Source organism: Perissodus microlepis, chromosome 15 (genome assembly GCF_051167445.1).
Source record: "Perissodus microlepis isolate ML-2025 ecotype Zambia chromosome 15, ASM5116744v1, whole genome shotgun sequence".
NCBI classification, from domain to species: Eukaryota; Metazoa; Chordata; class Actinopteri; order Cichliformes; family Cichlidae; genus Perissodus; species Perissodus microlepis.
Genome location: NC_140475.1, coordinates 12,100,715 through 12,111,129, shown reverse-complemented (window position 1 = coordinate 12,111,129; position 10,415 = coordinate 12,100,715). Strand labels below are relative to the sequence as shown.

The window sequence follows — 10,415 nt, the reverse complement described above, 5'->3', positions numbered from 1 at the left end:
CCAAATCGGTTACCTGTGCCTGTTGAACGTTTCTAAGTAATTGTAGAGCATTTGTCATATTATCAGAATGCACATTGTCTGGAATATATGTACAACAAGTTATATTAAACAAAACACACAGTCCGCCCTTTTCTGCCAAGATCATGTCCAGGGCAACTCGGTGTTGCATAACAGTTATTCTTATGGCATCAATTTCCTGATTTTGTTCTTTGTTGATGCTGGTCGATGCATTTAAAAACAGCCCAAAACTATAGTCCAATAGTCAGGGGGTCGCTGTGGTTTAGGACAATTCCTGAATATTGATAACCTAGACTGGCAAAGCTTGCTGCGCATGTCACTTGAGTAGGTCTGCCATATAATGTAGCATGCTGTGTTGTAGCAGGCATGTGTGAGCATATATAACAATCTTTGCCTTCTGTGCGATTATATATTATCTATACCAGGCGTTGTTCATCCAGGGATGGATGTAGTCCTGTGTCACTTCAGTCAGGTGTGAGTTGTCATATGTCCATGCCCTTCTATGCAAGTTGGCTTCTTGATCCTTTAAGTGCATCAGGGTCCATGCTGTAAGCAGCAGGGCCAAGGTGGTAAACAGAATAATCTTCATGATGACCAGACACACCGATTTGCTCTGGTGAGTAGACTACAGGCGAGAAGTAGAAGGCGGGATATACCCAACCAGCCCTCCCTTCACCTGTAGATCACCAAAGAGTCGGGGTGGTGGTGTCTTTAGGTTGTGCTGTCACTCACTTCCACTTTTTTGCAATGGCTCTGGTGGATCCAAGAGGGCCTCTCAGCGATTTTGCAAGCTGTTGGCGTCGTTAGGAGTACTTGGTATGGACCTTCCCACCGAGGTGAGTTCCAATTCTTTCTCTGGAGTACTCGTATAAGGACCCAATCACCTGGTTTTAATCTGCAAGAGACTTGAGAAGCATCGCACGGCAGTTCAAAACAATATCCCTATTTTCTACTAGTTTCTACTGATCACTGTCTCCCTGTCCTCACACATGTGATATGAGGACCTTCCTTATATATATGATATAATTCCTTCCTCGTGCAGTACCACAATTATTATTATTATTTGTTTATGTAAAAAACAAACAAACAAAAACATGTGGATAGCAATTTGAGTTGCCACTACCACCTTTTTTCCCCCCTCCCTCTTCTCCGTCAGGGCCAGTCGGTCAGAGCAGACTGTCTGTAGGACATATGCGAGTGAGAGCAGAGTGAGAGGTCGCTCGTGTTGCCGCTCTCAGATGGCGACTCTTCAGGAGGTGCTGCTGGTCAAATCAAATGACCAGTGACAATAAGACGACTACCAGCTTTTAACATATGCAGTCTTGGGCACTAACAGTCGGCGACCTTGTTGTGTCCTCGAAGATGATTCTCCCCCAACTTCAGAGATGGCAAACATTTACACAGATGCATGTTTTTAATTTGATCTTTCAGACTGCTTCAGACCTCATTTAGGTTTTCCAATGATTCCACATAACCTTAAAAAAAAGTTACTCGATCCTTTGTTATGGATATCTTATCGAGCTGTTCCCTTCTTTGCATGATTAATATATATATATATATATATATATATATATATGTGTGTATATGTGTGTGTGTGTGTATATATATATGTATATATATATATATATATATATAAAAATGCTGTTAAAATTTTCGTTTGTGCTGCTTCTGTTTTAAAGATATTAATGAAAATGTAAAGGTCAACCAGCCCCCCCATATTAATGGAATCAAACAAAATTGGTGTCAATCAGTTGTGCTATGTTTGTGCTGGTTTGTGCTGCTAAAATTTTCGTTTGTGCTACTATCATTTTAAAGATATTAATAAAAATTTCTAGAGGTCATCAGAGGTCAACCAGCCCCCCCACATTACCCAAATCAAACAAAATTGGTGTCAATCAACTGTGCTACGTTTGTGCTGGTTTGTGCTGCTAAAATTTTCGTTTGTGCTGCCTGTTTTAAAGATATTAATGAAAAGGTAAAGGTCAAAAGGTCAACCAGCCCCCCCACATTACCATGTTCTAGAATAAAGACAAGTTGCCCGAGTTAGCTTTACTTTTCCATAGCTTCCACTTGTCTTCTGTCTTCTTACGACACTGGTCTTAATGGAAAGACATTCTCTGATCTCTGATTCAGATAACCACGATTCTTTGAATTTTACCTCTGTAATTCTGGTTAATTCAAAGCCGGTTTGTATCGTAGATCCTGGTGTGGAAGGAGCTGAATTATGGCACCATGGCGGAGCGTGAGAAGCAGCTGCTGGTGTCAGAGGTGAACCTGCTGAGGGAGCTCAAGCACCCAAACATAGTGAGGTACTACGACCACATCATAGACCGGACAACCACCACTCTGTACATTGTCATGGAGTACTGCGAAGGCGGCGACCTGTCCAGTCTCATCAGCCGCTGCATCATGGAGAGGTGGGGTTGAATGCTAAATGATACTGACGGTTGCATGCTGGTGTGTCCTTTCCCTTCATCGGTGTATGCATGTGTTTTTTACCTTGACAGGCGCTATTTGGAGGAGCAGTTCATCCTGCGAGTCATGGCCCAGCTCACGTTGGCCCTGAAGGAGTGTCACAGGTGGAGTGACGGCAGGGCCAGAGTCCTTCATCGGGACCTGAAACCAGCCAACGTCTTCCTCGACATCAAGCAGAATGTCAAACTGGGCGACTTTGGCCTGGCGAGGATTCTGAACCATGACACCAGCTTTGCAAAGACGTTTGTCGGGACGCTGTACTACATGTCTCCAGTGAGTGGCTTCATGCTGCTGGAGTTTGAAGCGTTTAATCTGAGCTTACAACTTTCCTTGCCTGAACTTTTGATTTTATTCTTGTTTGTTAATCTTTGTTTTACTTCATGATAAAAAGAATGGGGACAAATATAATAATCTCTTTTTTTTCTGTCAGGAACAAATAAACCGGATGTCATACAACGAGAAGTCCGATATTTGGTCTCTGGGATGTCTGCTCTACGAACTCTGTGCCTTATCGTAAGTTGTCCAGCTGTTCCGCTTTAGCTGATTTTCCCACTGCAAACTGTTAGGCAGCAGATCGTGCAGTTTTTCCTGCATTTTTCTTTTTCCTCTCCAGGCCTCCTTTTACTGCTTACAACCAAAAAGAGCTGGCAGGAAAGATCAGAGAGGGCAAATTCAGAAGGATCCTGTACCGGTACTCTGAGGAGCTGAACACTCTGCTCGGCAAAATGCTCAACTTAAAGGTTGGAATTGAATTTATTTTTAAAATTTACATGATATGGTGCTTGAGCTATCTGATTATTTTAGATGGTATAAAAGATGGACCGCGTGTCCACATCTGGAAGAGGGAAGCCTGTGCAGAAATACTTCAAACCTTGCATTCTTTCTAACAGCCTGCAGGGGGCAACTGCTCTAGTTTTAGTGCCTTCCACGGCAAACTGGCCCTCAGCTCCCTCAGTAACTACTTTCCCATGACTTTATGGACTCTAGTCCTAGTGCTAGTTTTAGGTCATTGAATAAAACGTGAAGTTAATTTTGTAAATTCTAGTTAAATGAGCACTCTAAGCACTTTTTACCACCACCCACATTCACCCATTCTCACACACATTCATACGGTGCCTTTTGGTGCTTTTTCTAACTTTCTCACGCTTGCTCACTCTCCGGTAGATCCTGAACTGGGCCAATTTGTTGTTCAGAATCAGAATCAGAATCAGAATACTTTATTGATCCCTGGGGGAAATTATTTTTTTGTTACAGTGCTCCATTATAAACCAACATTAAGACAAGACAGACAATACGCTAACTAAGAATATTACTATATATATATATATATATATACATACATATACATAAGTCACTCATTAATAAATAGCTGGAAAAGAAACGTGTAGTTGTAGCAGTAACCAGTGTGTTAAGTAGATGCGTTGTACAGGGAGATGGCCACAGGCAGGAAAGATTTCCTGTGTCGTTCAGTGGTGCTTTTCGGTAATCTCAGTCTCTCACTGAACGTGCTCCTGTGACTGACCAGCATGTCATGGAGTGGGTGGGAGGTGTTATCCAACATTGTCTTTATCTTGGACAGCATCCGCCTCTCCGACACCACCTTGAGGGAGTCCAGCTCCATCCCCACAACATTACTGGCCTTACGGATTAGTTTATTAAGTCTGTTGGCATCTGCTACCCTCAGCCTGCTCCCCCAGCAGGCAACAGCATAGAGGATCGCACTGGCCACAACAGACTCATAGAAAATCCTGAGCATTTTCTGGCAGATGTTGAAGGACCTCAGTCGCCTCAAAAAATAGAGACGACTCTGGCCCTTCCTGTAAAGTGCTGTGGTGTTTTTAGCCCAGTCCAGTTTATTGTCAATGTGTACTCCAAGGTATTTATAGTCCTCCACAATGTCAACACTGACCCCCTGGATTGAAACAGGGGTCAAGTGTTTCCTGGTCTTCCTGAAGTCCACGATCAGTTCCTTGGTCTTTGCCACGTTGAGCTGCAGATGATTCTGCTCACACCACGTGACAAAGGAGTCGACCACAGCCCGCTACTCTGTCTCATCATCCCTGCTGATGCATCCAACCACCGCAGAGTCATCAGAAAACTTCTGAAGATGGCAGGTCTCTGTGCAGTGGCTGAAGTCTGTGGTGTAGAGGGTGAAGAGGAAGGGGGAGAGGACAGTCCCCTGTGGTGCCCCTGTGTTGCTGATTACCTTGTCAGACACCCACTGTGGGAGACGTACATATTGTGGTCTTCCTGTCAGGTAATCAACAATCCAGGACACCAGAGAAGCATCCACCTGCATCGCTGCTAACTTATCACCCAGGAGGGTCGGCCTGATGGTATTGAAAGCACTAGAAAAGTCAAAAAACATGACCCTCACAGTGCTCGCCGGCTGGTCCAGATGGGTGTAGACACGATTGAGCAGGTAGATGATGGCGTCCTCAGTTCCGAGACGAGGCTGATAAGCGAACTGAAGGGGATCCAGATGTGGTCTTACTATGGGTCGCAGCTGGTCCAGGATGAGCCTTTCCAGGGTCTTCATGATGTGGGAGGTCAGTGCCACGGGCCTGTAATCCTGAGGGCCACTGGGACGTGGCGTCTTTGGTACAGGGACGAGGCATGATGTCTTCCACATCACTGGGACCCTCTGCAGACTCAGACTCAGCATAAACAGTTTATGAAAGACTCCACACAGCTGGGGGGCACAGGTCTTGAGGACGAGGGGGACTCACTCCGTCTGCTCCAGCAGACTTGCCTCTCCTCATTTGCATCTCAACCTGGTATTGAGTGAAGGTGATGGGTGGGGGAGGGGTGTCAGGAATCTCACAGGAGGCAACAGCGCCATGTGAAGAGAGAGGCTGGCACAGTGGTGTGGCTCTGGATTCCAGGCTGACTACAGGTGAGGTTGTGGGGGTGTGAGCAGACACTGTGGTGTCGAATTTATTGAAAAACAGATTCAACTCGTTAGCTCTATTCTCACCTCCCTCAGCTCCCCTGCTGTTGGTTGGCCTGAATCCAGTGATGGTCTTCATGCCCCTCCACACCTCTCTCATGCTGTTCTGCTGGAGTTTCCACTCCAGCTTCCTCCTGTAATTGTCCTTAGCCTCTCTGATCTTGTCCTTTAGTAACACCTGGACCTTCCTCACCTCCTCTTTATTGCCCCCTCTGAAAGCCCTCTTCTTGTTGTTGAGGAGGGCTTTGATGTCCTTAGTCACCCACGGCTTGTTATTTGGGTAACAATGAACAGTCCGAGCTGGAACAATGGAGTCGGTGCAGAAAGTTATGTAGTCTGTGATACACTCAGTAAGCCCATTGATGTCCTCGGCGTGAGGCTCACAGAGTGTTTCCCAATTGGTCACCTCGAAACAGCCCTGTAGTTCCGCTAAGGCCTCCTCTGACCACCTCCTAACAGTCCTGGTGGTCACAGGTTCCCTCCTCACAATTGGCACATAGCGGGGGGTGAGGTGAATCAGGTTATGATCTGACCTACCAAGTGGGGGGAGGGAGGAGGAGCTGTATGCATCCTTGACATTAGCATACAGTAGGTCTAGAATTTTTTCTCCCCTGGTAGGACAGTCCACATATTGTCTGAATGTTGTTAGTGTATTGTCCAGTGATACATGGTTGAAGTCACCCGAGATCACAATAAAGGCACTCGGGTGCTGAGTCTGTAACCGGGCTATGGCAGAGTGGATAGTGTCACATGCAGCTGTGGGGTTAGCAGAGGGAGGAACATAAACAGCCACCAAGATGACGTGAGAGAATTTCCTGGGTAAATAATACGGCCTGAGTCCAACAGCACACAGTTCAATGTCCGGGCAACAAATCCTTTCTTTGATTGTTATGTTGGCAGGGTTACACCACCGGTTGTTAACTAAAACAGCAAGCCCACCTCCTTTCCGCTTACCGCTAGCGATGCTGTCCCTGTCCGCCCGAACAGTGTGGAAGCCTTCCACGGAAGCATTCTCATCGGGAATGTCCTGGTGCATCCATGATTCGGTGAAACACATCAGGCTACACTCTGGGTATTCCCTCTTACTCCGTACCAGTGCTGAGAGCTCGTCGATTTTATTCGCTAACGATCGCACATTTCCCATCACGATAGACGGCAGACACTGTTTATACCTCCTCCTCGCTTCGAGCCTCCGCTGTCTCACCGTCTCCTTCTTTCTTCTCTTCTGTCCTTGACCTCTGCATCCCCGATGTGTTTTCCTCCAAATTTCAGCTGGTACTTCTGCGGGCCTGGCCAGCGAGCCGGCCGGCCGGCATCAGGGCGATCAGATGATCTCTGGAGTAAACAGTCCGTGAGTGTAGGAGATGTGCCGCGGTCCCGTTCCTTGATAAAAGTAACAGTTCCACGGCCACCAGAAGAACAAAAACTCTCTCAATCCACATGATTGAGTAAAAGATAATAAACGGATGAAAATACAAGTCAGAAAAAAAAAAGAATACGTAAGAAAAAAGAGCTAAACTAAGAGAAAAAGCAGGAGCGACTGTAACAGGCTGCACGCTGGTTGGCGCATACGCACTGTTAGACAATGTTCAGGATCTTGTCCAAGGACACTATTTATGTTTCATTTATGGGCCCCTTCTCTTGGCAGGACTATTTGAGACCTTCTGTAGAATCTATTCTCCAGAGCAGCCTGCTGAGCAAGGCGGTTGCTGAGGAGCAGAGGAAGGCACAGTCGCGACTCCAAAGGAGATCAGCCGATTCTGATGTTCCTCTCCACAAACCCGCGGAGACGGCGTCCGCCTCGGCCGCGGAGAACAGACTGAAGAAGCATAAAAAATAAATGTTCCTAAACAAATAAAAAGTCAAAAAAAAGAAACCTGAATTCAGTTTCACTTGCTACACCCAGTCCTGATTACTGGCAGACCTGCTGAATCAAGAAATCACATAAATACAACCTGTTTGACAAAGTGAAGTAGACTAAAATATCTAAAAAGAAATAAATAAATACAAAAAACACATCATGCCACAAACACATTTTCCAAAAAACAAATAATAAAAAAATTCCTATAAGTGATATCAAATGCTGAGTATCTCATAAGTTTCTAAAATTCAGTGACTATAAATCTGACTCTTGTCCACAGAAAGGATAGCTCAGTGACCAAAAATGTCAAGCAGTTCTCTCGAAACCTCGGAGTGATTTTTGACACTCAGCTTTAATGCTGAAGTAAAAAAAACATTGTCCAGTTATGATTCCGTCAGCTTGAAAAAACGTCTTTCTTGTCTGCTAATGATTTGCTCTTATTTTTTCCTGCATTGATTAAAGACAATGCTCTTTACACCGTGTGAGGAGAAAATTGTTAGAAGGCAAAGAAACTTACACTCAGATATCTTTTTACATGTACATATACATGGGCGATCCCCCATCACGGTCTGATCTGCTCTGCACCAACGTGTGCAGAACAGATGTGACACAGAGGAAAACCGCCCAGGGCTCTTAGCACACTCTTTATTTATACTTCAAGCAAGTTTCCACAGCAGTAGGAGTGGCATGTATGGAACTGATAATATTTCCTTAAAAGGAGAGACCTTTAGCTTGTCTGTTGAAACAGGAGATAGCTTGGTATGTATAGATCTCAAAACATGTCCATAAAAGGAGAGAGAGAGAGAGAGAGAGAGACCGTTAACTTGTCTGTTAACACAGGAGGTAGTATCGTATGTCACCGCATTCTTCTGGACATATGGTTTCACTCTCTTTTCCTGTGGTGGTTCCAACTCACAAGCTCTCCTTCCTTTAAATGAAGCTACAACTAAACATAATACAAAACTAAAAATCTTTCATCATTCCCTCCTGTTGTAGCGAATTTAAAACAGATACATCAATGTGTTTCAGACACAGACCCTACATTGTGAGTGCTTTCGGTCTGGTCGTCATAAAATGTGTATCATTCAAACATAATCATTCATCACATTAGTTTCATACTCATCGTCTTCTCCTTCTTCCTCGTCTGGCACAGTGACATATGCAACAAGAGATTAGGATATCATTCCTCTTACACAGGGGATAATGCATGTAGTAAAGATACAAAACATGATAAGTATTAGGCCAATAAACATCAATGTTCTCCATGAGCCGCTCATAAACCAATCCCACCAATTACTTTGTGAATTTGCCAAATCGGTTACCTGTGCCTGTTGAACGTTTCTAAGTAATTGTAGAGCATTTGTCATATTATCAGAATGCACATTGTCTGGAATATATGTACAACAAGTTATATTAAACAAAACACACAGTCCGCCCTTTTCTGCCAAGATCATGTCCAGGGCAACTCGGTGTTGCATAACAGTTATTCTTATGGCATCAATTTCCTGATTTTGCTCTTTGTTGATGCTGGTCGATGCATTTAAAAACAGCCCAAAACTATAGTCCAATAGTCAGGGGGTCGCTGTGGTTTAGGACAATTCCTGAATATTGATAACCTAGACTGGCAAAGCTTGCTGCGCATGTCACTTGAGTAGGTCTGCCATATAATGTAGCATGCTGTGTTGTAGCAGGCATGTGTGAGCATATATAACAATCTTTGCCTTCTGTGCGATTATATATTATCTATACCAGGCGTTGTTCATCCAGGGATGGATGTAGTCCTGTGTCACTTCAGTCAGGTGTGAGTTGTCATATGTCCATGCCCTTCTATGCAAGTTGGCTTCTTGATCCTTTAAGTGCATCAGGGTCCATGCTGTAAGCAGCAGGGCCAAGGTGGTAAACAGAATAATCTTCATGATGACCAGACACACCGATTTGCTCTGGTGAGTAGACTACAGGCGAGAAGTAGAAGGCGGGATATACCCAACCAGCCCTCCCTTCACCTGTAGATCACCAAAGAGTCGGGGTGGTGGTGTCTTTAGGTTGTGCTGTCACTCACTTCCACTTTTTTGCAATGGCTCTGGTGGATCCAAGAGGGCCTCTCAGCGATTTTGCAAGCTGTTGGCGTCGTTAGGAGTACTTGGTATGGACCTTCCCACCGAGGTGAGTTCCAATTCTTTCTCTGGAGTACTCGTATAAGGACCCAATCACCTGGTTTTAATCTGCAAGAGTCTTGAGAAGCATCGCACGGCAGTTCAAAACAATATCCCTATTTTCTACTAGTTTCTACTGATCACTGTCTCCCTGTCCTCACACATGTGATATGAGGACCTTCCTTATATATATGATATAATTCCTTCCTTGTGCAGTACCACAATTATTATTATTATTTGTTTATATAAAAAACAAACAAACAAAAACATGTGGATAGCAATTTGAGTTGCCACTACCACCTTTTTTCCCCCCTCCCTCTTCTCCGTCAGGGCCAGTCGGTCAGAGCAGACTGTCTGTAGGACATATGCGAGTGAGAGCAGAGTGAGAGGTCGCTCGTGTTGCCGCTCTCAGATGGCGACTCTTCAGGAGGTGCTGCTGGTCAAATCAAATGACCAGTGACAATAAGACGACTACTAGCTTTTAACATATGCAGTCTTGGGCACTAACAGTCGGCGACCTTGTTGTGTCCTCGAAGATGATTCTCCCCCAACTTCAGAGATGGCAAACATTTACACAGATGCATGTTTTTAATTTGATCTTTCAGACTGCTTCAGACCTCATTTAGGTTTTCCAATGATTCCACATAGCCTTAAAAAAAAAAAGTTACTCGATCCTTTGTTATGGATATCTTATCGAGCTGTTCCCTTCTTTGCATGATTAATATGTATACGTGTATATATATATATATATATATATATATATTTTATTAGGGGTGCAACGATACATAAAATTCACGGTTCGGTTCGGTTCGATACTTTGGTGTCACGGTTCGATATTTTTTCGATACAAAAAAAATGTTCATGCCTTTTTAATTTGTCATTTATTAAAATTATAAATATATATTTTAACTCAAAAGTACAGTTTTTAAATTTAACCCTAACCCTTGTGCATGTTTTT

The 10,415-nt window shown here is 44.2% G+C and overlaps 1 protein-coding gene and 1 pseudogene across 1 annotated transcript; both read left to right on the top strand.

Annotated features, from left to right (window-relative positions):
- The first annotated feature begins 836 nt into the window (after positions 1 to 836).
- LOC146371814 (serine/threonine-protein kinase Nek2-like) lies at positions 837 to 7,858 on the top strand. The gene is made up of 6 exons (XM_084953362.1): positions 837 to 854; positions 2,218 to 2,435; positions 2,526 to 2,766; positions 2,924 to 3,006; positions 3,107 to 3,233; positions 7,092 to 7,858. Exons 1-6 carry the CDS (start codon positions 837 to 839, stop codon positions 7,281 to 7,283), a joined length of 879 nt encoding a protein of 292 aa, XP_084809488.1. The 3' UTR covers positions 7,284 to 7,858.
- A 1,591-nt stretch (positions 7,859 to 9,449) lies between these two features.
- LOC146371813 (membrane progestin receptor alpha-B-like) overlaps positions 9,450 to 10,415 on the top strand; it is a 4,382-nt pseudogene continuing 3,416 nt past the window's right edge.